The sequence below is a fragment of the Plecotus auritus genome (assembly GCF_963455305.1).
Source record: "Plecotus auritus genome assembly, chromosome: 2".
In the NCBI taxonomy this organism is placed as follows: domain Eukaryota; kingdom Metazoa; phylum Chordata; class Mammalia; order Chiroptera; family Vespertilionidae; genus Plecotus; species Plecotus auritus.
This window is the reverse complement of record NC_137771.1, coordinates 58,674,047-58,699,629: the sequence shown is the minus strand read 5'-3', so window position 1 is coordinate 58,699,629 and position 25,583 is coordinate 58,674,047. Positions and strand designations below refer to the sequence as shown.

Below are 25,583 nucleotides of genomic sequence, written 5' to 3'. Positions count from 1 at the left end.
TTATGGGCTCAATCTCCAGTAGAAGGCATGCAGGAGGCAGCCTATCGATGTTTCTCTCTCTCTCCACTCTTCCTCTCTCTTTCAGATCAATAAAAACATATTTTAAAAAATAATTATTTGAAATCATCCAACTTTTGTTTGCATAAGGACCTTTGTAGCAAAATATCCATATATATATATGGATAATAATTTCGCCATTTATCGTTGATTTTTCAAACACGTTAAAAAGGTAATGGGCTCTGGCTGGTTTGGCTCAGTGGATAGAGTGTCTGCCTGCAGACTGAGGGGTCCCAGGTTCGATTCTGGTCAAGGGCACATGCCTGGGTTGTGGGCTCGAACCCGTGGGGGTGGGGGGGGCGTGCAGGAGACAGCCGGTCAATGATTATCTTTCATCATTGATGTTTCTATCTCTCTCTCCCTCACCCTTCCTCTCTGAAATCAATAAAAATATATATATATTTTTAAAGAAGGTAATGGTTATAGAAGCAGTGGAGTTACAGCCAGAAAATTTGGATTAGAGTTTATGTTGAGGTCATTTACTAAATGTATTATCTTTGACAAGCCAAGCCATTTCTGTGAACTTCAGTTTTATACGTAAAATAAAAAACTTTTTCTGTCTTTTGGCTTCTGATAAAATTAGGATTTAGCTTTCTTTGCATGTGTTTCTTCTTATATGTCTTATCACTGATGTTTCTACCTCTCTCCCCCTTTCCTTTCCTCTCTGAAATCAATTTTAAAAATATAAAAATAACCACTCAAAGAAAACTGGTAAGTTCTCATTTGATGAAGTCATTAATAAAATTAAATATATAAATAAAATGTAGAAAAATTTTTAAAAAGCTATCATACATTTGAGGAAAGATCGAGAGTCTCTATACTGAATAAAGGAGAGGGTAACATTTTTGTACATCTCTTTAATATCTGGCTTAATAAAAGACAAGTACAATCTCATGTCTGCTTCTACACTAAAATTATTGTGATATGTTGTTTTAACAGAAGTATATAAAGAAAACATGGCCTCACAGAGATGTATAATTGGAAATAGAAAGACTTCATAGTCAAGCATCTTCTCTGACCATATGGTATGAAACTAGAAATCAATCGCAAGAAGAAAAACTGAAAATCACACAAAGACATGGAGGCTAAATAACATGTTACTAAACAATGAAGGGGTTAACAATGAGATCAAGGAAGAAATCAAAAGATATCTTAAAACAAATGATAATGAGAACACAACAACCCAAAATCTATGGGACAGAGAGAAAGCAGTCCTAAGAAGAAAATAGATAGCATTACAGGCCTACCACCGAAAACAAGAAAAAAATCAAACAATCAAACTTTACACTTACTAGTAAAGGAACTAGAAAAAGAACAACAAACAATGCCCAAAGTGAGTAGAAGAAAGGAAATAATAAAGATCAGAGCAGAAATAAATGAAATAGAGTCTAAGAAAAAACAACAATACAAAAGATTAATGAAAACTAAGAGCTGGTTCTTTGAAAAGATAACCAGACTCATCAAGAGAAAAAGAGAGAGAACCCAAATAAATAAAATCAGAAATGAAAGAGGAGAAGTAACAGCTGACACCAAAGAAATATAAAGGTTTATAAGATAATACATATATATATGTGTGTGTGTGTGTATATATATATATATATACATATATATATATGCATATATATAAAATCTTCAACAGTAATACTAATTGGTACAAACTGGCATAGCAGTTAGTGAGACAGGATTTAAAAAGTTTTTGAAAATGACTTAATTGGCCTGATAAAATGTTTCAAGAACAGAGTATACTTTTGGGCTGTTATAAAATAATTTCAAGGTTGAATATTAAAGTATGAAGTTCAAGCTGTCAGACAATATGTAAGTGCCACAGTAGAATGTAATATAAAGTACAAGAGTTCTATGTTAAAATATGCATGCTAATGTTCCTGTTTTAGAATTTCATTGAACCTGTGTTTGACCTCTAAATTATCTAAATTTAATTAATTTTTCTTGACTTTTAGATATGCAATTTAAATATTTTAAGAGCAAATAATGCAGGAATCACAAAAATAATTTTAAATTATAGCTGTCATTTACAGTAACTGTTTCATTGTGTGAATAATGTATTATCTGGTTTCTTAAGGAGAACAGAATTGTCAGGACAGTGGCAGCTTTAAGTCTACATCAAGTATATTCTTTGTCTCAACTTTTAAGAAGATTTTAGATAGAACACTTAACTATACACTACAATAACTGTTAAAACATACCTCTTTACAGTCTTTTGAACAAACAACAACATTGATTTGAGCTTTATAAAATATCGGCCTAAATTTTTATTATATTTCACTTGTACAAGAATATAAACTTAAATATAATTTTATTATTTAATTAATGAAGGTGTAACTTTATACTTTAAAATTATATTATAAAACCTGTCATAAACCTCATCACAATTCAAAAGTATGAAATTACATCCTATTCTACCTATTTGACATAGTGAGATTTTTTTCCTTACTCACACACAATTCCTTACTGATAACCAAGACTCTTATTTTCAACCTGCCTTGACAATCCTCTGTATTAATAATATATAATACGTTGCATTCATATGACTGTATGTGGTATTTTTCAAAGAGCACTCACCTACTATGAGCCCCTGAAAGGTCAAAACTGCTCTACTCTGTTCTTTTTATTTTTAAAAAAATAATTATTGTTGAAAGGATCACATATGTCCCCTTTTTTCTCCCATTGACCCCTTACAGCCCGTCCCTGTCTACTCTGTTCTTTATCCTTAGTATCTCACACAACAACTAGGACACAGTACGAACTCAATTCATATTTGAGCGAATGGATGGAGGACAAAGAAATAACAGGACAGCTGTCTGATCCAAAAATCAACCCAAATAAAACTTATGATTAATATCTTCAGTAGGAGGGCCTATGATGAATGAAAATGAAATAATAGAAAATAAAACAGAGTGAGCTTACATTAAACTAGATATCATGAAAAACCTGAAAGTTAGGGCTTCAGGAAGTTGGCTGATTACAGTAATGGATGTAGTAATCTGTGGAGGGGACTGTGCCTCTCGGCAAGTGGAAGAAGGCCTTTCAGTGAAGGACATAGCTGGGAATGGGTGGGGTGGGGAGACAGAATAGTAGCTAACTCCTCTTTGTGGCAAACCTCTGGGGGTCTCTCCCAGAAATATCTCCTCCATGCTTTCTAAAATCCCACCAGTTAAAATATTTCGTTTTAGTTAGCAATACATGGTCCCTTTCAACTCAATCTGACTAGCAAGTAGTGTCAACGAATGTTAACTTCTTCCCATTCCTATAATAGCATTGTTTAAGAGAAGGCTTGCTAATCTAAATATATCTATGACATTTGAAGTCCAGGTTCCTAATGCCAAGTCCAGCAGACTTCCCTTCATATCATGACTTCAGACTTGCCCTCATACTTACTCAGACTGGGGTCAGGTAATGTGAGTGAGTGTTATGTAGTGTCATTGGTAGATAATGTAAATGAGTGATGACTGAGATGTAAAACAACGGGGAATGGTGGAGTCTATGTGAAAAGGAGAGTGGCACCCTCTCTGAGGGGAGCCACTGCTTAGCTCCAGGATATTCTTGCAATGAAGAAATGTGGACTATGTTTTGCCAACTTCTTCCAATTTTTCAAGAGAGGCTGGGAATCCATATTTTAATATAAAATGTACCAAATTTTAAGCATGTCTGTGGCTGAAAGTGGCTTTTGGGCTGCCAGTTCATGGCCCCTGATCTAAATAAACAGGAACTGGAGAAAAGGAGAGCCTATTTTTGTTTGTTTTGTTATTTTTTAGGAGAAGCCTATTTGGACCAGAAAGAGGGAGGCAGAGTCAAAGGGGAGAAAAGGACAGACAAGAGGTACAGAAAAGAAGGTGGAAATCAAATTTCACCAACCTCAAAACGTGACTTAGGGAGCCCCAATCTACCTGTCTTTTAATCTGAGAGCAAAAAGGAAGTGATGACAAGAAGGAAAAAAAGGGAAGATAAAAAGAACTAGCTATTGAACACTTACTAGATGGAAGATACTGCATCCGATGCTTTTACATATGGCAATACAAGAAAAAAAAATCATACTCATAGGGAAAAGAGGGAAATATAACAAAATCATAACAGTCAGTGTGTCAGATTTTGACACCCCCTTTTCCATTCTTCATACTTTTTAATCATAACTATAGTATGGTTGTATTAGCTTCATAATAAAAAACAAATTTTACTAAAACTTAAATAAGTTGGATTTCTGGGTAAAGATCCACCCATCCTAGAGTGTGAAAAGTATACTACCATAAGTCAAGCCAAATTATGCCCTATTTAAATAGAAAAAAAATACAGCAACTCCAAGTGTATGTAATAGGTAATTTCCAATTATAAAACCAGAAGAAAGAGAACATGAAACTATACAGGTGATGTAGATCACAGATTGATAAAATAAGAACAGAAATATGTGAAATTGTTAAGCATGCTTTAGATCATTTTCCCTCAAATTACAGACTACCATGATGTTCTTGTGTTGTGTGTGTGTGTGTGGCCTACATACTATAAAATGTACTGAGTCCTCTCTTCTGTAAAAACTTTCAGACATCGCCCATCTGTTACATACTTTTCTACATTTACTGCATTGTTTTCTTTCATTTAGGCATGTATTTTTTTATTGATTTCAAAGAGGAAGGGAGAGAGCGAAAGTCTCCTGCATGCCCCCTACTGTGGATTGAGCCCACAAGCTGGGCATGTGCCCTGACCGGGAATTGAACTGGGGACCTCTTGGTCCATGGATGGCGTTCAATCCATTGAGCCACACCAGCCAGGCTAGACATGTATTTTTATTTAAACAATACTTTTATTTGTCTTTAGGGTGTTTCAAAGATAACAGTACATTTTATTTTTCTAAATGAAGTATGTCATCCCCAGCCACTTGGGTTCTAAGGAATAAATCCCCAATTAATCTTTCCCAAATATATATATACATATATACTGTATATATATACTATATATGTTATATATATGTGTGTATATATATATTAAGTTTTCATTTTGTTCATGAATGAGACCCTAACCTAAATACTTACAGTGCAATTTCAGAGGGAAATTACTGTTCAAGAACCTAGATAATACATTCCTCTGTTGATACTAAATATAGTCATCTCAAGATGACATACATTTTCACAATGATCAGTCTTATATATCAGATTTTCAAAAATAGCACAGATTCCATTGTAAGGTGAGTAGGAAAAATTGCTATTTCAGTTTTAAATGGATTTGAAAGTGTGAATCTTCTATTAAAACTAAATTACAATAATACTGTACTGAGGGAAACTGGATTTAAACTAATGTTTTTGTGGTTTTTGCTTAGGGCTCTTTAAGGGAGTTGTTGCAGATAAATTATAGAATTGTACACATTTTTCTTTAAATTATTCCAGTCAAGATATAAAATATCTTCAAAAGTAGGGGCCTAATACCTGTGAGGAAGAATCTCAACTAACTACATTGAATAATCAAAGTTCACTTATACTAAATCTATTTCCCAAAAAAACTTGTCCGTAAATTTGATTTATTATGCATTTTCCACCTTACCATACCTCAAATCTCAAAAGAATTTCAGAGACTTATGTGTATTCTGAGGTTTTTTTTTTTTATATGGAAGCAATTTAACCCCTAAGAGGATTAGGGGAAAAAATAAATGTGGTTCACTCAGTGTTGTGTGACTCAGATGGTATAAATACTTAAGCTTATTTAAACACACTATCCAACACATAGTTATGTTGTGACTCGAAAGTCAATGGGTCGGTTACATGAATTAACAAAATTTAGCTGATGAATGATGCTCCCATCGCTTTCCTCATGGAATGAATTTCTTTCTTATAATGGCTTACTTCTTTTCTGTACCTGTCTCTTTCCCAAGGACAGACATTTTGTTAGGACATGGCCTTATGCTATTTTTACCTTGTTCTCTCTCTCTCTCTCTCTCTCTCTCTCTCTCTCTCTCTCTCTCTCTCTCTCTCTCTCTCTCCCGCCCCCTTCCCCAACTCTCTTTGTTCATGTTATGGACCTTTAATAAATATAAAATGAAGATCTCAAAGCCACTGCAATAATCAAGTCATCTATCAACTTGTTATTTTCTTTACAAATGCCAACAATAATACATTTTTAGCATTTGTAGAGCGTTTCACAGTTTACACAACTGGAATGGCTTGGCGTTTTCAAAAAATATAGACAAGGCAGGTTTCAAGAGGTAACTACCTGACTCACTCCAACTTCTACTTGCACACCCCCCACATGGCACCCCGGACGGAATCCGAAAAAGAATCCTTTGGCAGGAGCTGGGGGATAGGCTGATAAATCACCCTTCGCTCCCCAGCGTCCGCAGGGACAGATCTGGAATGATCTCTCTGAAAAATGACATGCACAGCTGGCGAGATGGAGACCGCGCCTGGGGTACGTGGTGGGGGACGCCCCTGAACTTTACCTGCCTGGGCCCCACGGGTAGAGCACAGGGACTGGTACCCACCGCGCGCACGGAGGGCTCTTCCCCGGCAGGAGTAGAGAAACCACCCGAAACTCAGCGAACAGGGTGCAACGGCGCTGAAACAGGGCGGCGGGGCACGGAAATCGCCACCAGGGCCGGAGGCCAGTGGACCGTGAGACAGTGAGGCTGACCCAGCTCCGCACTCGGCCGCGGCCGCCGACCTGCGCGTCTCCACGGCCGGAGCGAGCCCGGTGCGCTCGGTGCCGCGTCGGAGCTCGGCCAGAAGCCAGGCGCGGGGAGCGTCTCGCTGTCCTCCCCCCTCTCCCCCAGGGGACCCGACACCTCCGCCACCCCCGCCCCACGCTCCCCCCGCCACACCTCACCCTCCTGGAGCCGCGACCAGCGATTGCCCTCGTGGCGCGTGGAGAGGCTGCGCGCGTCCCGCGCCTGGGAGTGGGCGAGGGTCTGGGCGCCGCCGCCGCCGCCGCCGCTGCCGCTCCTGCCGCCGGGAGCCCTCTGGCTGTCGCCGCTGCCGTCTCCAGCAGCAAGTTTCCATAAAAGTCCTGGTGCGCAGCCTGTTCCCGCATTCCAGGCGGGCCCAGCGCCGGTAGCAGCTGTTCCAAAACACAAGGCCAGTCCCCCAACCCCCCCACCTCCGCCGTATCGCCCGGAGAGGGGTGGAGAGTCGAGGAGGAAGGCGGGCGACGGGGGCGGTGGTTGCCAACTTTCCGCCAGAACCCGCCTGTCGCCTGGCTCCAGGTCTCTAAACTGACCCCTTCACCTTGCGTCTGCCTCCACCTCCCAGGGGAAGGGAGGCTGCCTTCCCGGTGGGAAAGGGGCGATATTGGAAAGGAACTGATAAATAGGCCGAGCTGGCCTCCCGCTACCCACAGCCGGCGTGCCCCGGGGCCACCTTCTCGCAGCTCCTCGACCAGGCCAGCTTCCTAACGCTGACTGACCTCGCCAGCTTTCAGTGCTGAGAGCAGAGGGCAGCAGCCCGGGGACCACTTTATCCTTCTTGCTCCCCTCTTGGCTCTGATCTTCAGCTCCAAAGAGAGCGGTCGATAGAAAAGTGGAAGAAGAGAAGGAGGGGGAGGAGGAATAAAAGGAAATAATTACATTATCTTTCTTGAATTGAACCCAATCATCTCTGGTCTTTCTAAACCTACATAAGGGTATCAGGGAACCTTAGCATTTAACGACCTTTTCAACCTGGACCACAAGCTTGTCAGTTATACCCATCAAGTAACCCACATGAAAGCCGGAAATGTTCATCCAGAGAGGGCGTTAATTCTGGTGGGAGAGATCTTCAATTCTTCACTGCATGCTGAAAGTGAATATAAACAAACAAAGTAATTTAAGAATTGAACTGGCCTCCACACAGATAAACCAGGGACAACCACTTCCAACTTCTAGCACTGAGCAGACAACAGGTTATATATTCAGGGATGTTAAAAAAGCGTCTGCTCTTAACTATAACTTTTCTTCCCCACCCCATCCCCATTCACTATTTACTCAGAATGAAAATTCTTTTGTGTAAACCATCTCTTCTTCAATTAAAGTTCTAGGCTGGTAATTAAAACAGCTATTGGATGATCTCGCTCGCCCCCTTGCGCCCTTCAATACCATCACCTTGACCTTCAGCTCATGGAACTCTACCTGGTCATTCTGGCTCAGGATCTTTGCACAGGCCGTTCCCTCTGCATGAAATCCTCTTTCCCACACTCTTTACCTACCTAACTTCAACATAAACGTTTGCTGTCTCCTTAAACGTTGCTTTCTCAGAGGGCCTTTCTTTCACTCCAATCTGTATCAGTCTGCTCTGTTATAAACTCATTCCACCCTCTTCCTCCTTATACTTATCCATTTAAAATTACATTTATTTTTATGATTTAAAGGATTAGAAGCTCTCTTCACTGATATCCTCTAAACAGATTCACCTGAATAAACAAAGTTCTCCATTCTAACTATAAAACTGATAGCTATCCACAACATGCAAAGTCCATTATTTCTCCCATCAATTCATCATTCATTCAACAAATATTCAATTCTAGATACTGAGGATACAGTACTGACAAGACAAATAAAAAGCCCTGCCATTATGGAGGAGGAGGGCCGACAGGAAGCAAATAAATGAACTATGTAGTACTGAGTGACATGCAATATGGAAAGATCAGAGCAGGGAAGCAGGGAATGCTGGGAGTGGGGTCGGTGGATTTCGTACTTTTACATAGAGTGGCTAGGGAAGGTCTCAGATGAGTAAAAGTCTTGAGGAAAGAGAGGCAGTGAGCTATGTAAATGGCTGGAGATATCTGGGGGAAGAGCAGTCAGAGAGAGGCACAAAGGTCCAGAGGAGGAGCCGATCTGACTTGTTCTAGGAAGAGCAAGGTGACTTGTGTGGGTGGAGCTGAGTAGGCAGAGGGTGAAATAACAAAATGGAGTGGTGCAGGAGGCGGACTGTGGAGAACCCGTTTTGTAACCTTTTACTGAGTAAAATGGGTGGCCACTGGTGGATTTTGAACAAAGTAGTGTCATGATCTGACTTGTGTTTTATTTTAATAGAAAAGTTCATTACAGGTCATTTAAATCAATCATATATATATTGATTTCAGAGAGGGAGAGATAGAAACATCGATGATGAAAGAGACTCATTGATTGGCTGCCTCCTGCACACCCCCCACTGGGGAGGAGCCTGCAACCCAGGCATGTGCCCTGACTGGGAATCTGAGACCTCCTGGTTCACATGTCGACACTCAACCACTGAGCCATACCGGCCAGGCTGACCTGACCTTCTTATCATGGTCACTCTGGCTGATGTGCTGCAAATACACTAACTGAAGCAGGGAGACCAATTAGGAGGCTTCCTCAATAATCAGAATGACAGGTGACGGGAGTTTGGGCCACAGTGACAGCTATGAAGATAGTTGAGAAATGCTAGGCACATTTTTTTTCTTGGTACATTTTTTAAGAAGTAGAACTAGTAGGATTTTGGTAACATTGACTATGAGGTGTGTGGAAAAGACCTTTGTGGCCTGGGGATCTGGAAGAATGAAATTTCCTTTCCTGGGATGAGAAAGATTGGGAGGAGGAGGCTGAGGCAGGTGTGGCCAGGAGTTCTGTTTTGAACATGCTAAGTTTGAGAACACATTTAGAAACTCAAGATCTGCCAATTTGTAAAAACACATTTATCATGAATTTGTTGGTTTTGTTCTCAAACTTGGTTATATCAGTTGCATATTATTGAAATTACATAAACATTACAAAAAGAAATATAAAAGCAAAGAGAGTTAAATCAGGTACAAAATTATTAAAATCAAGGGGAATCGACACTCATTGCTTTCAGGTAACATTTTTCTCCTTTAAAAGTAAGGGAAACTGGAAATCCCAGGTGATGATTTACAGATGTAGTTTATGCAACAAAGTTATCTCAGAATACCAAGTGGATCCATATTCCAAGTAAACATCTTGACCCTACATCAAAAGATTAGCCAAATAATGCACAGTTATTCCTTTAAAATCAAAATGTCTACACTATCTATGTATAATTTATTATGATTCCTGGCTGTGGTATCCAGCCATCAAAATGACCCCAAATGATCCTGCCTCCTAATATTCACACCCTCTGTAATCTTCTCTCACACTGTCAGGGATGGTCTGTGATAGAATACAGCACAAGTGGTGGTATGTCACTTTCAAGTCAAGGTTATAAAAGATACGTTTATCTATCTTGATATCTCTTGAGTCATTCACCCTGAGGAAAGCAAGCTGCCATGTTTTAAAGATATTCAGGCAACTACCGCGTTTCCCCGAAAATAAGACATCCTCCGAAAATAAGACCTACTCACACGTTTCCTTCTGAGTGAAATATAAGGCATCCCTCGAAAATAAGGCCCCAGGCTCTGTCTCAGAATGAAAATTAATTTACCGTAAACTGGTCGCTAGGGCCACCCCGACTGGCGTCTAGCAACCAGTGACGTTACACGGAGTCCTGATGTCACTGCTGTGTGGAGGCGGAGCGGAGGTCGGAGTGAGCGGTGAGCGCGGGGCGGGAGAGAGGAGGAGACTTTCGCAGATGCGTGTAGAAGAACAGAAGAATTAGAGTGGACGGGACGCGGCGAAGGTGGTGAGTGCTGGTCTGTCTCTAGTGATACTACCTGATGCTCGCGGCCGCCTTCATGATGACTGAAGGTTCTCAGTCAGTAGCAGACCTTGCTCCAGCCCAGATCCAGGCCCCAGCAAGCCCAGTGACAGTCCCCAGGCAGGCCCCAGGGGGTAAATGTCTGATAAAGGGGTAGGGGGGATGTCTGGTGAAGGTGTTCAGTGGCACAGGGGTGGGGGGAGGGGGATCACTTAAAATGACACAGGAGGATCAGAGGGGACAATCAAAATGACACAAGAGGATCAAAAGGGGTTACTAAAATGGTAATCCCCCCTCTGATTCTCCTGTGCCATTTTGATTCCCCCCTCTGATCCCCCCTGTGTCATTTTGAGTGATCCCCCTCCCCCACCTTGATACCCCAATTCCTTTTTTTTTACCCTTAGAAATGAGCGCAAAAAGAAAAAGCTACTCCGTGGAGTACAAGAAAGGAATCGTGGAAGACTCTTGGGGCCAAAATCTTACTGCTTTCTGCAAAGAGAAGATGTTGAGTATCCGATTGGTCCGAAAATGGCGAGCAGAGTATGGTAACCTCATTGAACAAGTGGACAAGGGAAATGCTAAAAAGCGCAAGTGTGGATCAGGTCGGCAACCATTATTTTCCGAGCTGGAAGACCTGATCTGTGAATGGGTTGTTGACAGGAGAGCAAAGGCTTTGGTTGTGAATAGGGCTCAGATTCAAGAATTTGCCCTTGCAATGGCACCACAGTTTGACATAGCCCCCGAAGACTTCAAAGCATCACAACACTGGCTGGATAATTTCCTTCAGTGAAGTGAACTGTCTTTAAGAAGATCTACAACATTGTTTAGGTTGGAAGATACTCAAGTTATTAAGCGAGCACTTGCATTCAAGTCCTTTATTGATGATGCTGACTTCTCTAAATACAATCTTTCCAACATGATTGCTATGGATGAAACTGCAGTGTTTATGGGCCAATCATCTCAAACAACAATTGAACAGCGAGGTGCCTCCTTAGTGTACATTCCCTCCACTCCTTGAAAGTGCACGTGTTTCCTGTATTTTGGCAATTCGTCTGCATGGCACTAAAATCCCACCTTTAATCATTTCTAAGGGCAAGAAGGAAAAGATTGAACGTGTTTTGGGTGTTTTTATTCTTGAAACTGAAAAAGCCTGGGCCACACAAACAGTTATAAGGAAGTGGGTCGATTTAATGCTGCCGCTTGTTATGCGAGGGAGCCAAAGAGGTCAGCTAGTCTGGGATGCAGCCAGCACTCACCACGCTAAAGACATGAAGACATTTCTTCACGAAAGAAAAATAGATCAGATAATGATTCCCGCAGGAATGACGGCCTATCTCCAGACTCTTGATATTGCAATAAACAAGCCATTCAAAGACAATTTGCGCATGGAAATTAATGACTACATTGAAAATAGAATGGAGAGAAATCAGCGTGGAAACTTTGTGAAACCTAAACTGCAAGAAGTTGTGACTTGGGTGAAGAATTCATGGGAGAAAATCACTGACAGTTGCATTGCAAATGCACTGCGAGCAGGCTACCTTGACAAGAAGTACTCATTTAAAGACAGTGCTATTGCTAAACATGAGAGATTTGGTCCACTGATTCTGAAAGAAATGGAGTCACAAGAAATTCACCAGGAAATTAAGGAATTGGATTGTTATGATGATGTTCCACAAGATGATGACATGATTGTCATTGAATAAATGAGTAAATTCTTGATACTGTAGGATTCACAGTTTGTCTGGTTTGTGTTGACAACTACCGTACTACCGTACCGTATACAGGTAATAAATTTCCTTTCTTTTCATTTAACAATAAATGTGTACCGTATTCTTCTTCATGGAAAAATAAGACATCCCCTGAAAATAAGACCTAGCGTGTCTTTGGGGGCAAAAATTAATATAAGACACTGTCTTATTTTCGGGGAAACACGGTATTAAGAGGCTCGGGTGGCAAGGGCCTAAAGCTCCCTGACAACAGCCACATGAGTGAGCCAATCCTGGACTCAAATCCTCCAGCCCTAATCAAACCTTCAGATAACTAATCTCAGGACAGACCCTCCACTAGAACCACCAAAACCAGTCATGCCTGGATTTCCAACCCTCAGAAACCGTGTGAGATTATGTTTGTTGTTTTAAGCTGCTAAATTTTGGGATAGTTTCTTATGCAGCAATAGATAACGGATACCCCTGCTTTAACCTATTTTGAAAATTATTCATCTTCTTTCACATTAAGCATTCAGTCCTCTTTAAAGTCCCAGGGCCTATTCTCTCACAGAATGTTACTAAATAAAATAATTAGCAAAGTTCTGGAAATCATATAGTTCAAGTGCTTTCAAATGTCAAATGTCTATATTCAAGTATTATTTCAAACATAGCAAATTATAAAAGTTCTAGAATTTCCTAAATATAAATGTACATTGTGAAAGGCTTTGTGAAACACATAAGAGGTGTTCAAAGCGAAAGACTGCGGTGGTTTTTTGATGTACCAGTTACTTTGCTGTGGCTTTCAAGTAAAAAATAAAAAGTGTCACACATAGAGGTATGCTTTTTCTCCTGTACTGAAATCAGTCCTTTCCTGCTCAAATGATGGATACCTAAGGTTTTTCACTGTTCAGGTGTAGGGGAAAAAAAAAGGACCTCAGCAAAAGAGCTGTGTGGCCTGATGTCAGTAGCATAGGAGAGATTAAAGGAGAAGTGGCAGGGTAGGTTACAGAATACAGGGTATAGAAAGAAACACTACATAAAAAATAGAAGTCAAAAGCAGCATAGGAACTATAAGAATGAAAGTCAATACACCGAGTTTACAAGATTTCCAGCAAAGCTCTAGAAATAGTGTAACAATAGGACACTGAGCTGCTTGTAGAGAAATATTTTAAATATTCAGAGAGGATGGCATGAGCCAACAGTGTATGGCAGATGACAAAAAACAAACAAAAAAGATGAGATTGAGATTCTTATCTGGTTTCTCATTCTGTCTCCAACACTGTACCCTAGCTAGGAAGAGTCCACTCATATTTGTATGGTTTGCCTGTTAAATTATATCCAGTTTGTTTAATAGTTTAAAATATAACTACATACATTTATCTATACTGTACATATTTAATTATCCTAAAATAAACTTTCAAAAAAATGTTTTTATTGATTTCAGGGAGGGAGAGTGAAACATCGATGAGAGAAACATTGTACTCCCTCTCCTGGACTAAATGTCTCAATACTAAAAAGTAGTGGGAAAGGGAGATGTCTGAATAGGGATGGATGCATGTACATCAATAGGATAAATTTGTACTGTGTTGGATAGCATTATTAATCAGACCACTTTAAATTGTTAATTAAAATACTACAAGTACTTTGACTTCATTCATTACAAAACTATCTATTCTCCCAGTTGGTACATAAGAAGATATGGACACTTGATTTCAGTGCTTCTACAGTTCTCTGTTTTCTTAATATATTTTTTATTGATTTCAGAGAGAAAGGGAAAGGGAAAGAGAGATAGAAACATCAATGATGAGAGAGAATCATTGATCGGCTGCCTCCTGCAGGCCCCACAGTGGGGATCAAGCCCTGACAGGGAATCAGGGAATCAAACCATGACCTCATGGTTCATAGGTTGATGCTCAACCGCTCAGCTGGGCTGTCTGTGTTCTCTATGCCTGTATATGTGAGATCTTATGGAGACTGAAAGTGCAACAAGTGTGACCTTGCAAACATATAAGTATTGTATAAAATATTCAATACATCAGCAAGATATACCATCACTTTTTTATTTGGCAGCAGTAGAAATACATCCATGTTATAGTGCTTATTTTGGCTAAAGAGCCAGTGTCATTTTTCTGCTACTGTAGTGTTTCACTTTTACATAAATTAGTTAGTGCAGTCCTTACATTTAGGAAATAGACACATTTACTCCTATCAGCCAAGTAAAGCTAATACATAGTTGTTCTCAAACTAAGCAAAACAATAACATAATCACTAGGAACAAAAAAAGGATATCCTTATTTCCATTAATCACAGATTATACAAATTCCTATGTCTCACATACAGAGATATTTCTAAATTTGATTAAGCAAATAACCAAAAGTTGAATTTAGCCTAATTCGTATAATCACTTTTAACTGTACATTCCAAATAATTTCCAACGTGTTCACATTACAATAAAAGCAAATTATGTTATGAACATAATTTAAAATTTTTGATTCTGAAAGGTCACAGAGAAGTACGTTAAAATGTTACTTTGGCATTTCTATTTTATGTGTTTAAAAGAATGATACAGTATTCTTTTGTAATGCAAATAATCATTCCTCAGGTAATCATTTAAGTAGAAAATGTTACATCTCAAGGAAGAAAAAGTTGTAAATATTTTTTATAGTCATTTAATTCAACAAATTATTCTAATCATAGTAAATAATTGCAAAGAAAGAAGACTACTTTATGAAAGTTCTTTGTAGCTGACTATAACAGTATGAAAAACAGCTTCTTTTTAAAAAGATAATCTCATTTTGACATTTAACAATCATATTGTCTTAGAGAAAACAACAACTAGCCTTTTAGTTAAAGAAAAAATGTAGAGAATCCAAAACAAAAATAAAATTACCAAGTATAAATCACCTGAACATTTATCTTTTGTCTTCCAGAAAACACAAGGGAAAAGAATGCATTTTCTCAGGACTAATTCAAGGTCCTCATAATTTACATGGGGAAGTAGGTGGTAGGACTCCTCTGGTGATGGCAATTTTCTGATAATGTTACCGTGAGTAAATGTTAAACAGTTCATCCTAAAAGATTTTAAACTAGTGTAAATAGATTTTTTTATTTTTAAAAACATTACTTTAACTGTGTAAGCCAATGTCAAGGCAAACTGAAATTGATGTATGTCTTAAGAACTCTTCTGTGGTCAATAATTTAAGTCAACATTTCATGACTTAAATTATTATCTAAAGAGTTAAAACAATTTTAAGAGATGTTTCTTTTAAAAGGTCAAGTTTCTTCTCTTACAATAGAGTTTTTTTTCCTATACACATTACCCTGAACTTCTATTTGGTCACTCCTGACTCTTTTGTTAAAGGCCACAAAGAAAGCATCTTACTAAAGTAGTAGCTACTGAACTGACCAAAAATTAATTAAATGGAAGCTCTTAATTAGACAAACGAACTTCTTGAATATGGACAACTTTTTAAAAAAGAAATACATATATATATTTATTGATTTCAGAGGGGAAGGCAGAGGGAGAGACAGAAACATCGATGAGAGAGAATCATTGATCAGTTGCCTCCTGCACGCCCCGCACTGGGGATCGAGCCTGCAACCTGGGCATGTGCCCTTGACAGGAATTGAACCTGGGACCCTTCAGTCCTCAGGCTGACACTCTATCCACTGAGCCAAACCAGCCAAGGCTGGGCAACTTGTTTTTTGTGTTGTTTTTTTAAAAAAGGTGAAATATAAAAGCAAAAAAGAAAAGAAAAACACCTTTTGGAAAGCCACTCATCTTACCTGATTAAAAAAATTACTCAATTATCTTATGTAGTAGCAGCATTATTAAATAGTGCAATTTTTCAGAATAGTTTTAAAACAAAATCTTCCTCAAATAAAAGAGTACATTTAGCTCCCCAAACAGGAAAATTAATATAAGCAATAACTGTTTTGCCTACATGATAATGAGAATGTGTGTGCACACATATGTGTATATGTGTGTGAATCATTCAAGGCCAGTGATATCTCAACAAGAAGCTAGAAACACAAGATATAAATTAAAAAGTAAACATTACATAATGCAATTTTTAGTTTTGGTGCTTCTAATCATACTCCTCTATCAATAATCCAAATTATAAATAGCAAATTCTTAAATTAAGAATATATGTAAGAAAAGTCAAGGAGCTACATGCTAAAAAAAGCATTAGAGCAATATTTCATATTTTTTAATGCTATAACCTGTACATTATGGAACATAGTACATGCAAACGGAGAATGAAAATGCTAAATCTCATATTCTGTAACTACTGTTACCCAAACATGGCACATACACAGATTTAAAACCTTAAAAGATTATGCTCCCCACCCGACTTTTCATTTTCTATTCCTTAATCAGAAACTAGGCACTTTAATCTAAAAATGCATTCTAAAAAATATATATTTAAATCCTTCTGGGTAACTCATTAAAATGAATAAAGCCTACTTTAAAAACGAAATCAACAAATCTAATCCATTTATATACTGAGTCAGCCACTCCAAATAAGTGGTATATAATTTAGACACAACTCTAAAAGTACCTAATATACTTTTAAAGAACTTTACTTATATGAACAACCCATTTGTTCATACATTTATCATAAAGGGCATGAAATATACTTCTATACCATTAAAAATATTTTGTTCTATATTCATGGGGGGAAAAACCCTTCTTTAAAACCACACTAAGATTCAAAGTATGAATAATATTTTAAAAATATGGACATATTTGCTAAGTTCTCTATGAGAACAACTAAAAACCAGTTTTAGAGAAGGAGAAAGGAGAAATGACTTTACTGTATTAATATTAATAACTTCAGGTGTTGGGAGATAGTCTCAAAATTACACAGAAAAAATTTTAATTGCCTGTTATAGTTAATAAATGTTATCTTTTTAATTAATATTCATTGAAGAGAAAAATGCTCTAATCTATAAACAGATAAAATAAATTTCTTAATCTCTCTATTGTAACTTATAGGACCAACAATATATTTTGGAAACTGCAGTAAATCTAATATAAACTTATGACATAAACTTCTCAGTGTCAATTCATTTAAATGTTTTATAATGATAATCATTACAATTTCTTTGATTTAAATACATAAGCAAATGCACAAGCAATAATGTAAGCAGTACATATTAAACACCACTACTGTCTAAACTTGATTAAACAAATGAACAACTTTACAATTAAAAATATATTTTCAGGCAAAAGTTTGTGGACACTAGGAGTAATATATTCTTGTATGTGCAGGCCACATAGGTCTTAGCTAAAGTGTGTGATTTCAAGGCGCAAAGCATAAAAACGGAGCTTTTGAGAATGAGACTAGACAGCTCAGACAGCTTCAAGACGACAGATCAATTAACTCCCAAGTATTGGCTTCAATTCAAGCAAAATATGCTGTGTAATATGCAACGTTTCATGACTTAAATTATTACCTAAAGACTGTGAAAAGCTGCTTTGGATACACTACACAGGGATTCAATGCCAGGACTTCTGTGTAAGTACAGTACGGTCACTCATTCTTTACTAGATTTCTCTCCCTCCCTGAGACCATATCCACCAATTCTGTGTGATATGTGTTACAGAATCAACAGTTATCTTAAGACATTTCATAGCACACCCAAACTGTCTGATTTTAAGAGACTTATTGAACTTTGGCTTCTACCAGGCCAGTGGACATAACCTGACCATGACTACTGATACAACTGCTTGTATGCCTCAGCGCATCGGCTCCGAGATAGGCCATGAGAAGTTCAGTGCGGCGAATAAGTAACTGCATGAGGTCTTCGGCCAAGGTCTCGATGCTGGAATAGCGTACTTTCTCGAAGTCAAAAATGTCTTTGAGAAAGAAAAGAACCTGATTCTGGAAAATAAACACAAAACAAATTGCCACTTACTAGACCAAAATTGTATTACCTCTAAATAGTCACTAATGTTGTCACATGCATTGAATTAGGAGTAGGAAGGCCTGAGTTCCAATGCTAGTTTCATATCTCATTGGAAAGGGGTCATTGAACAAATGATTAGACCTCTTTGGGGCTCATTTCCTTTTACTGTAAAATAAGGGGCAATACTTCGTGTCCTTTTTTTTACCACTCAAGGTTGATGTTATGATAAAAAACAATCTGTAGAAAATGCCTGTAAACCCTAAAGCACTACATAAAGGTAAGGGGCTATTATTAGTCCTTTCCCAATAACTGAAGTTTCCAATGTTACCTATGAGCACTGGTACTACTTTAGAGTAAACTATTTCCAATAATTATAATGTATAAGTTTTAAATGTACATTTTTCCGTACATAAAAAAACAGGATACATGCAAAATAAAAACAATTTCAGAAGCAAATGGAACAGACTGTGGAATATCAGAGGGAAGGCAGGGGGTGGATGGGTGGGTGGGTGGGAAGAGATCAATTTAAGAACTTCTATGCATATATACATAACCCATGGACACAGACAATAGTGTGGTGAGGGCTGGGGGTGGCCTGGTAAGAGGGTAACGGGGTGGGGGAGAAAAGAGGACATAATGTAGTACTTTTAACAATAAAGATTTTTAAAAAATAAAAATATTTCATTGCAGTAAGTTAATATTTTTTTAGCTCTTATTTTTAATTGATTTTTTTACAGAGAGGAAGGGAGAGGGATAGAGAGTTAGAAACATCGATAAGAGAGAAACATCGATCAGCTGCCTCCTGCACACTCCCTACTGGGTATGTGCCCACAACCAAGGTACATGCCCATGACCGAAATCGAAGCTGGGACCCTTGAGTCCACAGGCCGACACTCTATCCACTGAGCCAAACCAGTTAGGGCCAGTAAGTTAATATTTATGCTGAAACTCATTTTAAGCAAGTTGTATACTACTAAGTATTACGTTTCTGGCTATTATGCCAAGATGAAAATAAAAATAATTCCAAAGAGTAAAAACAGGAATATTTAATTTCTATCCTATAGAAATCAAATGTTACGAAGTACTAAGAAGCCCAGAGGGCTGGTGTGGCTCAGTGGTTGAGTGTTGACCTATGACCAGGAGGTCATGATTTGATTCCAGTCAGGGTACATGCCCGGGTTGTGGGCTCGATCCCCAGTGTGGGGTGTGCAGGAGGCAGCCGATCAGTGATTCTCTCTCATCACTGATGTTTCTCTCTCTTTCTCCCTCTCCTTCCTCTCTGAAATCAATAAAAAAAAAATTTAAGAAAATAAAGAAGTACTAAGAAGGCACACCTCTTAGAATCACCAGATGTTGTAACTAGAAGGCTCATTAGCAATTGATCTGTCAAGCTCCCTCATTTTAATGAAGAAAAGGAGGACAAGGCATGATTTTCCCAGAGTCAGACTGTTCATTAATGACAGACTTAATTCCCAGTCCAGATTTTTCCCATTAAACACATACCTTACCTTACATTTGGGAGGTCAAGTAAACTTGTCAAAAAATAATGAGTTTTAAATGATAGTAAAATAAACATTTCCTAAATCATTTACATAAATGCTATATTAAGAGCACATAAACATAATTTTATTTTTTTAATGAAGAGTATAGTGAAACAGCCAAACTTTCAAGCATCAAACACTTTCCAATTCATACTTGTTATATTTACTTTTTTATTTGTTCTTTGAAATTCAGCCTCAACTGAAGGCTATTAAAATAGTGAGACTTTTCTTGGCACTGTGCCAAGCAGAAACTTCTGCAATGAGCTATATAAATTGTTTTTTGGCAAACTTAAACTGCTGATGTTGGGATACAACTTTAAACTCTCATGTTATTTCTCACAACTGGGATTTTGTTATTCATATTACCTTGAACCAGAACTTCTTTGAAAATTGCCACATGAACAATAAAGACAAATATTATTTATTTTATAAATTTCAAAAGCATTCAGGTATTAAGAACAAGCTGTCTTCAGCAATCTATATACATAAAACCCTAATATGCAAATAGACCCAACAGTGGAACAACTGAACAACTGGACAACTGAACAACCAGTCGCTATGACGTGCACTGACCACAGGGGGCACGCGTGAACCATGGTGGGCGTCGGCAGCAGGTGGCAGAGCACAGAACATGGTGGTGTCAGCCATGGCTGGATGGTGGAGCAGGTGAGCAGGGGCGCCAGACCAAGGCGGGGTGCCAGTCGCTGTCATCGGGGCAAGCCTCTGGTGGTTACTGAAAATTCTTTGCTCCCTCACACCACGGTCCTGCCCGCCCGGTGCTCGCACCTGCTGCCGACACCCGGCGCCGACCCCGATCACTTGGCGCCATCAGCGGGTGCCAGCAGCAGCTGCCAGCCACAATCGTCCCTCAGGGCTTCTCCACCTCCTCCTGCTCCTGAGGGGCGATTGGGGCAGCAGCCACCGCTCACACCCGCTGCCGGTGCCGGCCCACATGGCTCCACGCTGTCAGTGGGTGCGAGTGGGGCTGGCGCTGTCAGCATGTGGGAGCGGTGGCGGTGGGAACAGGGCTGCCGGCAGACAGGGGACCAGGGGCCTCAGCGGGAGGGGTCAGGCGGGGGCACGGAGGATGGCCGAGACTCGCCCCTGTGCCCACTGCAGTCTTGCGGCCCACCGTTCATTTCAAGGTGCACGAATTCGTGCATTGTGCCCCTAGTTTGACTATAACATCATGACTCCACCCAAGATCGTGCATCTATCACAAATGCACAAGATGATGAACTCACATCTACTCCAGGAAAAAGCACCATAACTACATAATACTGATCTACCGGCACTTAAACACTGAATTTAGGTGACTTTTATAACTTCACCTTTAAATAATATTATCTCTTCTACAAATGCAAACAAACAAACCAAACAGAATATACCTTATTGGATTTTGTATTTAGAAAAAAGAAATGGTTCAATGACTGGACATACCTTAAAGAAGCAACATAAATCATAGAGAGAATTTCTAGGGCCCAAAAAGCCCCAGGCTAGGACAGGGCTGATGTGCTCACAAATGGCATAAAAATGAGCAAAAAATCCATCCGGGATCTGTTGGGAAGTAAAAGAGTTATTGTTACCTTTTTGAATCTGCTTTTTCTTTAGAAACCTAAATTGCTATCCATCATCTTTTGAGGGGAAACCAAAGATCAATGATGAGCCAGCCTAATAGGAAAATAAACTTACAAGTAACTTTTAGTCACAGAATATTTTCTGTGAATTTCATAACCTAGCCAATAGTTTCAAATATGCTGAGAAACAGTATTTCTTAAAGGCATTTTCTCTTCATAAAAAAACAATCATCAGTGTTGTAACCAAATAAAAACAAGACTGGCACAATGTTCCTTAGTAGTATAATTTTTAGGATTAATGAGACCGCTATGGTTTCAGCTATTAAAAAATTCTACTCAATCACTTAATTAGATTATCTGAAAAAGACTAAAACAAATTTTAAATGATTAAGTACAAAATAGTGCTCACTAGAATCCTAACTTTTCATTAAGGAACCAGCTATTATTGAAGCATTTAATTGTGTAATTGCTTCTTCTTGTGAAATAGTAAAACATACAGTTGTGATTTAGGAAACTCTCTAAGTTTATTAATAACTTGCTGAATGTCCCTGGTTAAATAAGGTCCTATGGGATTTGTCATAGCATCTACGGGGGATAACTATGCCTTAAGATTCTGCCTCCTGGAGGGGTTATTTTCTATTTTACAGGCTCTAGGACATCTTCTAAACCTCAATTTAAGAAACATATTATAGCAGCAATTACCATTTAATGAGTACTCATTATATTCCAGATAATGTGCTAGGTTCTAGTTAATTTAATAAAACGTTCCTGAAAATGTAGGTTATGTAAACACTTTAATATGTAAAACGTGATACTTCAGAGAGATTAAATAACCTGTCCTAAATCACACATAGCTCACTAATAAAGGCCAGTGAGGGATGCACTGAAGTTATTACTATAGCATGAGATGTTCTGCATAAATTAAAATTCTAAACCCTACACAGACTCTAAATGTATTAGGCTTTCAGATAGTTAGCATGGGCTGAAGTAGAAGGGACATGCTTCCCAAGGATTAATTGTTGAACTGAACTCAACAGCAGGTAAGATTTATTCAAGAACAAAGACTAGAGTATGGCATTCCAGGTGTAGGAAACAGTTCCCCAATAGGTTTCTGTGGATACAGAAAGAAGACTAAGGTCCAAGATTCATGCTTAAAAAAAAAAAAAGTGAGATATGATAATGTTATAATTATGGAAACTACAATTATTAAAATCTTTGTAATATTTACTCTTAATTTTATGTTTAAATTAAGCTTGTTGATATAATCTCATTTTATCCTTACAGCAGCCCTATGAAACAGTATTAACTCCATTTTGCAAACAGGAAAACTGAACGTCAGCTGATAGTAACTTGCCCATCATCAATCGTACGGGCTATGTGAAAACCAGTCCCAGTCTACAAGTCTGTCCCCCAGCCCAGTGGTTCTCAAGCATTACAGTTTATAATCATCATTTAGGGAACTTGTTTAAAACACCAGGTATCTAGAATCATTTTAAATAAGAATAACTCAAAGACAGGGTCTCCAGAATTATTTTTAAGAAGCCCCTTCTGAAGATGCTGTGAGAACTGTGTTTTGAAAACACTGTCCTTGGCAATACCATCTCAAAGTTACAAGAATAAGACTGAGAAATATAGGTATAATAAAAAACTACAGGTAAGTATGCAAATAATAATAATGTAATAACCAATACTTGCAAAATGTACTAAGCCAAACACGGTTGTAAGCACTATACACTTTATCTTCAAAAACCCCATGCGGTAGATACTATACTCTTTTTGAGAGATGAGGAAACTAAGGCACAGAGAGGTAGCACCTTACGAGGTCATGGCTGATAAGTGGCATTTGAACCAGGCAGCCTCACTCCAGCGTCCATGCCCTTACCACAGGAGTGAATGGTGAGAGCAGCATGCAGTGGGCGAGATGGGCTGAAGGTGTACAACATGGAGGCAGGATAGAAACTTCGAGACTTTTTTTGTGGAGCCTCTCATTTGAATAAGACAGCTATTAGAATCAAATCATTATTTCTCAATTGGATTACATAAAGTGGAAACCAGTATATTAAACAATTTTTAATTGTTTAATTTAATTCAGACTAAAAAAACAATCCCATTTACCATCACACCAGAAAAATTAAGATACCTAGGAATAAACTTAACTAAGGAGGTAAAAGACCTGTACTCGGAAAACTACAGGACTCTGAAAAAAGAGATAGAGGAAGACATAAACACATGGTACCGTGTTCATGGATTGGTAGGATCAACATCATTAAAATGTCCATATTACCCAAAGCAATCTATAGATTCAATGCACTCCCATTAAAATACCAACGGCATATTTCACAGACCTAGAACAAACTCTCCAAAAATTCATCCGGAATAAAAAAAGACCCAGAATAGCTGCAGTAATCCTGAGAAAGAAGAACAAAGTAGGTGGGATCTCAATACGAGATATCAAGCTGTATTACGAGGCCACTGTTCTCAAAACAGCCTGGTACTGGCACGAGAACAGACACATAGATCAATGGAATAGAATAGAGAACCCAGAAATCAACCCAAACCACTATGCTCAATTAATATTGACAAAGGAGGCATGAACATACAATGGCGTCAAGACAGTCTCTTCAACAAATGGTGTTGGGAAAATTGGACAGATTCGTGCAAAAAAAATGAAACTAGACCACCAACTTACACCATACACAAAAATAAACTCAAAATGGATAAAGGACTTGAACATAAGACGGGAAACCATAAAAATACTAGAGGAATCCACAGGCAGCGAAATCTCAGACATATGCCGAAGGAACTTCTTCACTGATACTGCTCCTAGGGCAATGGAAACTAAAGAGAAAATAAACAAATGGGACTACATCAAAATAAAAAGCTTTTGCACAGCAAAGGAAACCATCAATAAAACAACAAGAAAGCCCACTGCATGGGAGAACGTATTTGCCAATGTTATCACTGATAAAGGTTTAATCTCTAACATCTACAGGGAACTCATACAACTTAACAAAAGGAAGATAACCCAATCAAAAAATGCGTGGAGATATATGTACTACTATATGTAATACTTTAAACAACAACAACAAAAAATGGGCAACGAACCTAAATAGATACTTTACTAAAGAAGACAAAAGGAAGGCCAAGAGACATGCTCAAAGTCACTAATCATCCAAGAGATGAAAATCAAAACAACAACGAGGTACCATCTCACACCTGTCAGAATGGCTATCATCAACAAATCAACAAAGGACAAGTGCTGGTGAGGATGTGGAGAAAAAGGAACCCTTGTGCACTGCTGGTGGGAATGCAGACTGGTGCAGCCACTGTGGAGAACAGTATGGAGTTTCCTCAAAAAACTAAAAATGGAACTCCCATTTGACCCAGTAATCCCACTTCTAGGAATATATCCCAAGAAACTAGAAATACCAATCAGAAAGGATATATGTACCCCTATGTTCATAGCAGCACAATTCACCATAGCTAAGATTTGGAAACAGCCTAAGTGCCCATCAGCAGATGAGTGGATTAAAAAACTGTGATACGCCAAAACCGGTTTGGCTCAGTGGATAGAGCGTCAGCCTGCGGACTGAAATGTCCCAGGTTGGATTCCGGTCAAGGGCATGTAACTTGGTTGCAGGCACATCCTCAGTAGGAGGTGTGCAAGAGGCAGCTGATCGATGTTTCTCTCTCATCAATGTTTCTGACTATCTATCCCTCTTCCTTCCTCTCTGTAAAAAATCAATAAAATATATTTTAAAAAAAACAAAACAAAAACAAAACTGTGATACATCTAAACAATGGAATACTACGCTGCGGTAAAAAAGGAGTTCTTACCATTTGCAACAGCATGGATGGAACTGGAGAGCATTATGCTAAGTGAAATAAGCCAGTCAGAGAAAGATAAATATCACATGATCTCACTCATTTGTGGAATATAATGAACAACATAAGCTGATGAACAAAAACAGATCCAGGAATAAAGAAGCATCAATCAGACGGTCAAACCTCAGAGGGAAGGTAGGGGAGGGTGGGAGTAAAGGAGAGAGATCAACCAAAGGACTTGTATGCATACATATAAGCCTAACCAATGAACACAGACAACAGGGGGGTGAGGGCATGAGGGGGGGGAGGTTGGAGGGGCAATGGGGCGATAAGGACACATATGTAATTGAGGGCATGAGTGGGGGTTGGAGGGGCAATGGGGTGATA

General features: G+C 38.7%; 2 protein-coding genes across 9 annotated transcripts in view; both read right to left on the bottom strand.

The window, feature by feature from the left end:
* The window catches only part of NEXN (nexilin F-actin binding protein), a 46,388-nt gene extending 39,147 nt beyond the window's left edge, over positions 1-7,241 (bottom strand). For 4 of the 7 annotated variants that reach the window (XM_080655566.1, XM_080655567.1, XM_080655568.1 and 1 more), the window contains exon 1: positions 6,880-7,157. In XM_080655566.1, the coding sequence (XP_080511692.1) occupies positions 6,880-7,052 (173 nt within the window). In that variant the 5' untranslated portion in view covers positions 7,053-7,157. Of the gene's footprint in view, positions 1-6,879 lie in introns of all 7 variants that reach the window. The other 3 variants (XM_080655563.1, XM_080655565.1, XM_080655564.1) reach the window with 2 other exon arrangements.
* A 7,144-nt stretch (positions 7,242-14,385) lies between these two features.
* Positions 14,386-25,583, bottom strand: part of MIGA1 (mitoguardin 1) — a gene marked incomplete at its 5' end in the record, with an annotated part of 97,094 nt that continues 85,896 nt past the window's right edge. For both annotated transcript variants that reach the window (XM_080658155.1, XM_080658154.1), the window contains 2 exons: positions 14,386-18,228; positions 21,235-21,351. In XM_080658155.1, coding sequence (XP_080514281.1) covers positions 18,010-18,228; positions 21,235-21,351 — 336 coding nt within the window. In that variant the 3' untranslated portion in view covers positions 14,386-18,009. The remainder of the gene's footprint in view (positions 18,229-21,234; positions 21,352-25,583) is intronic.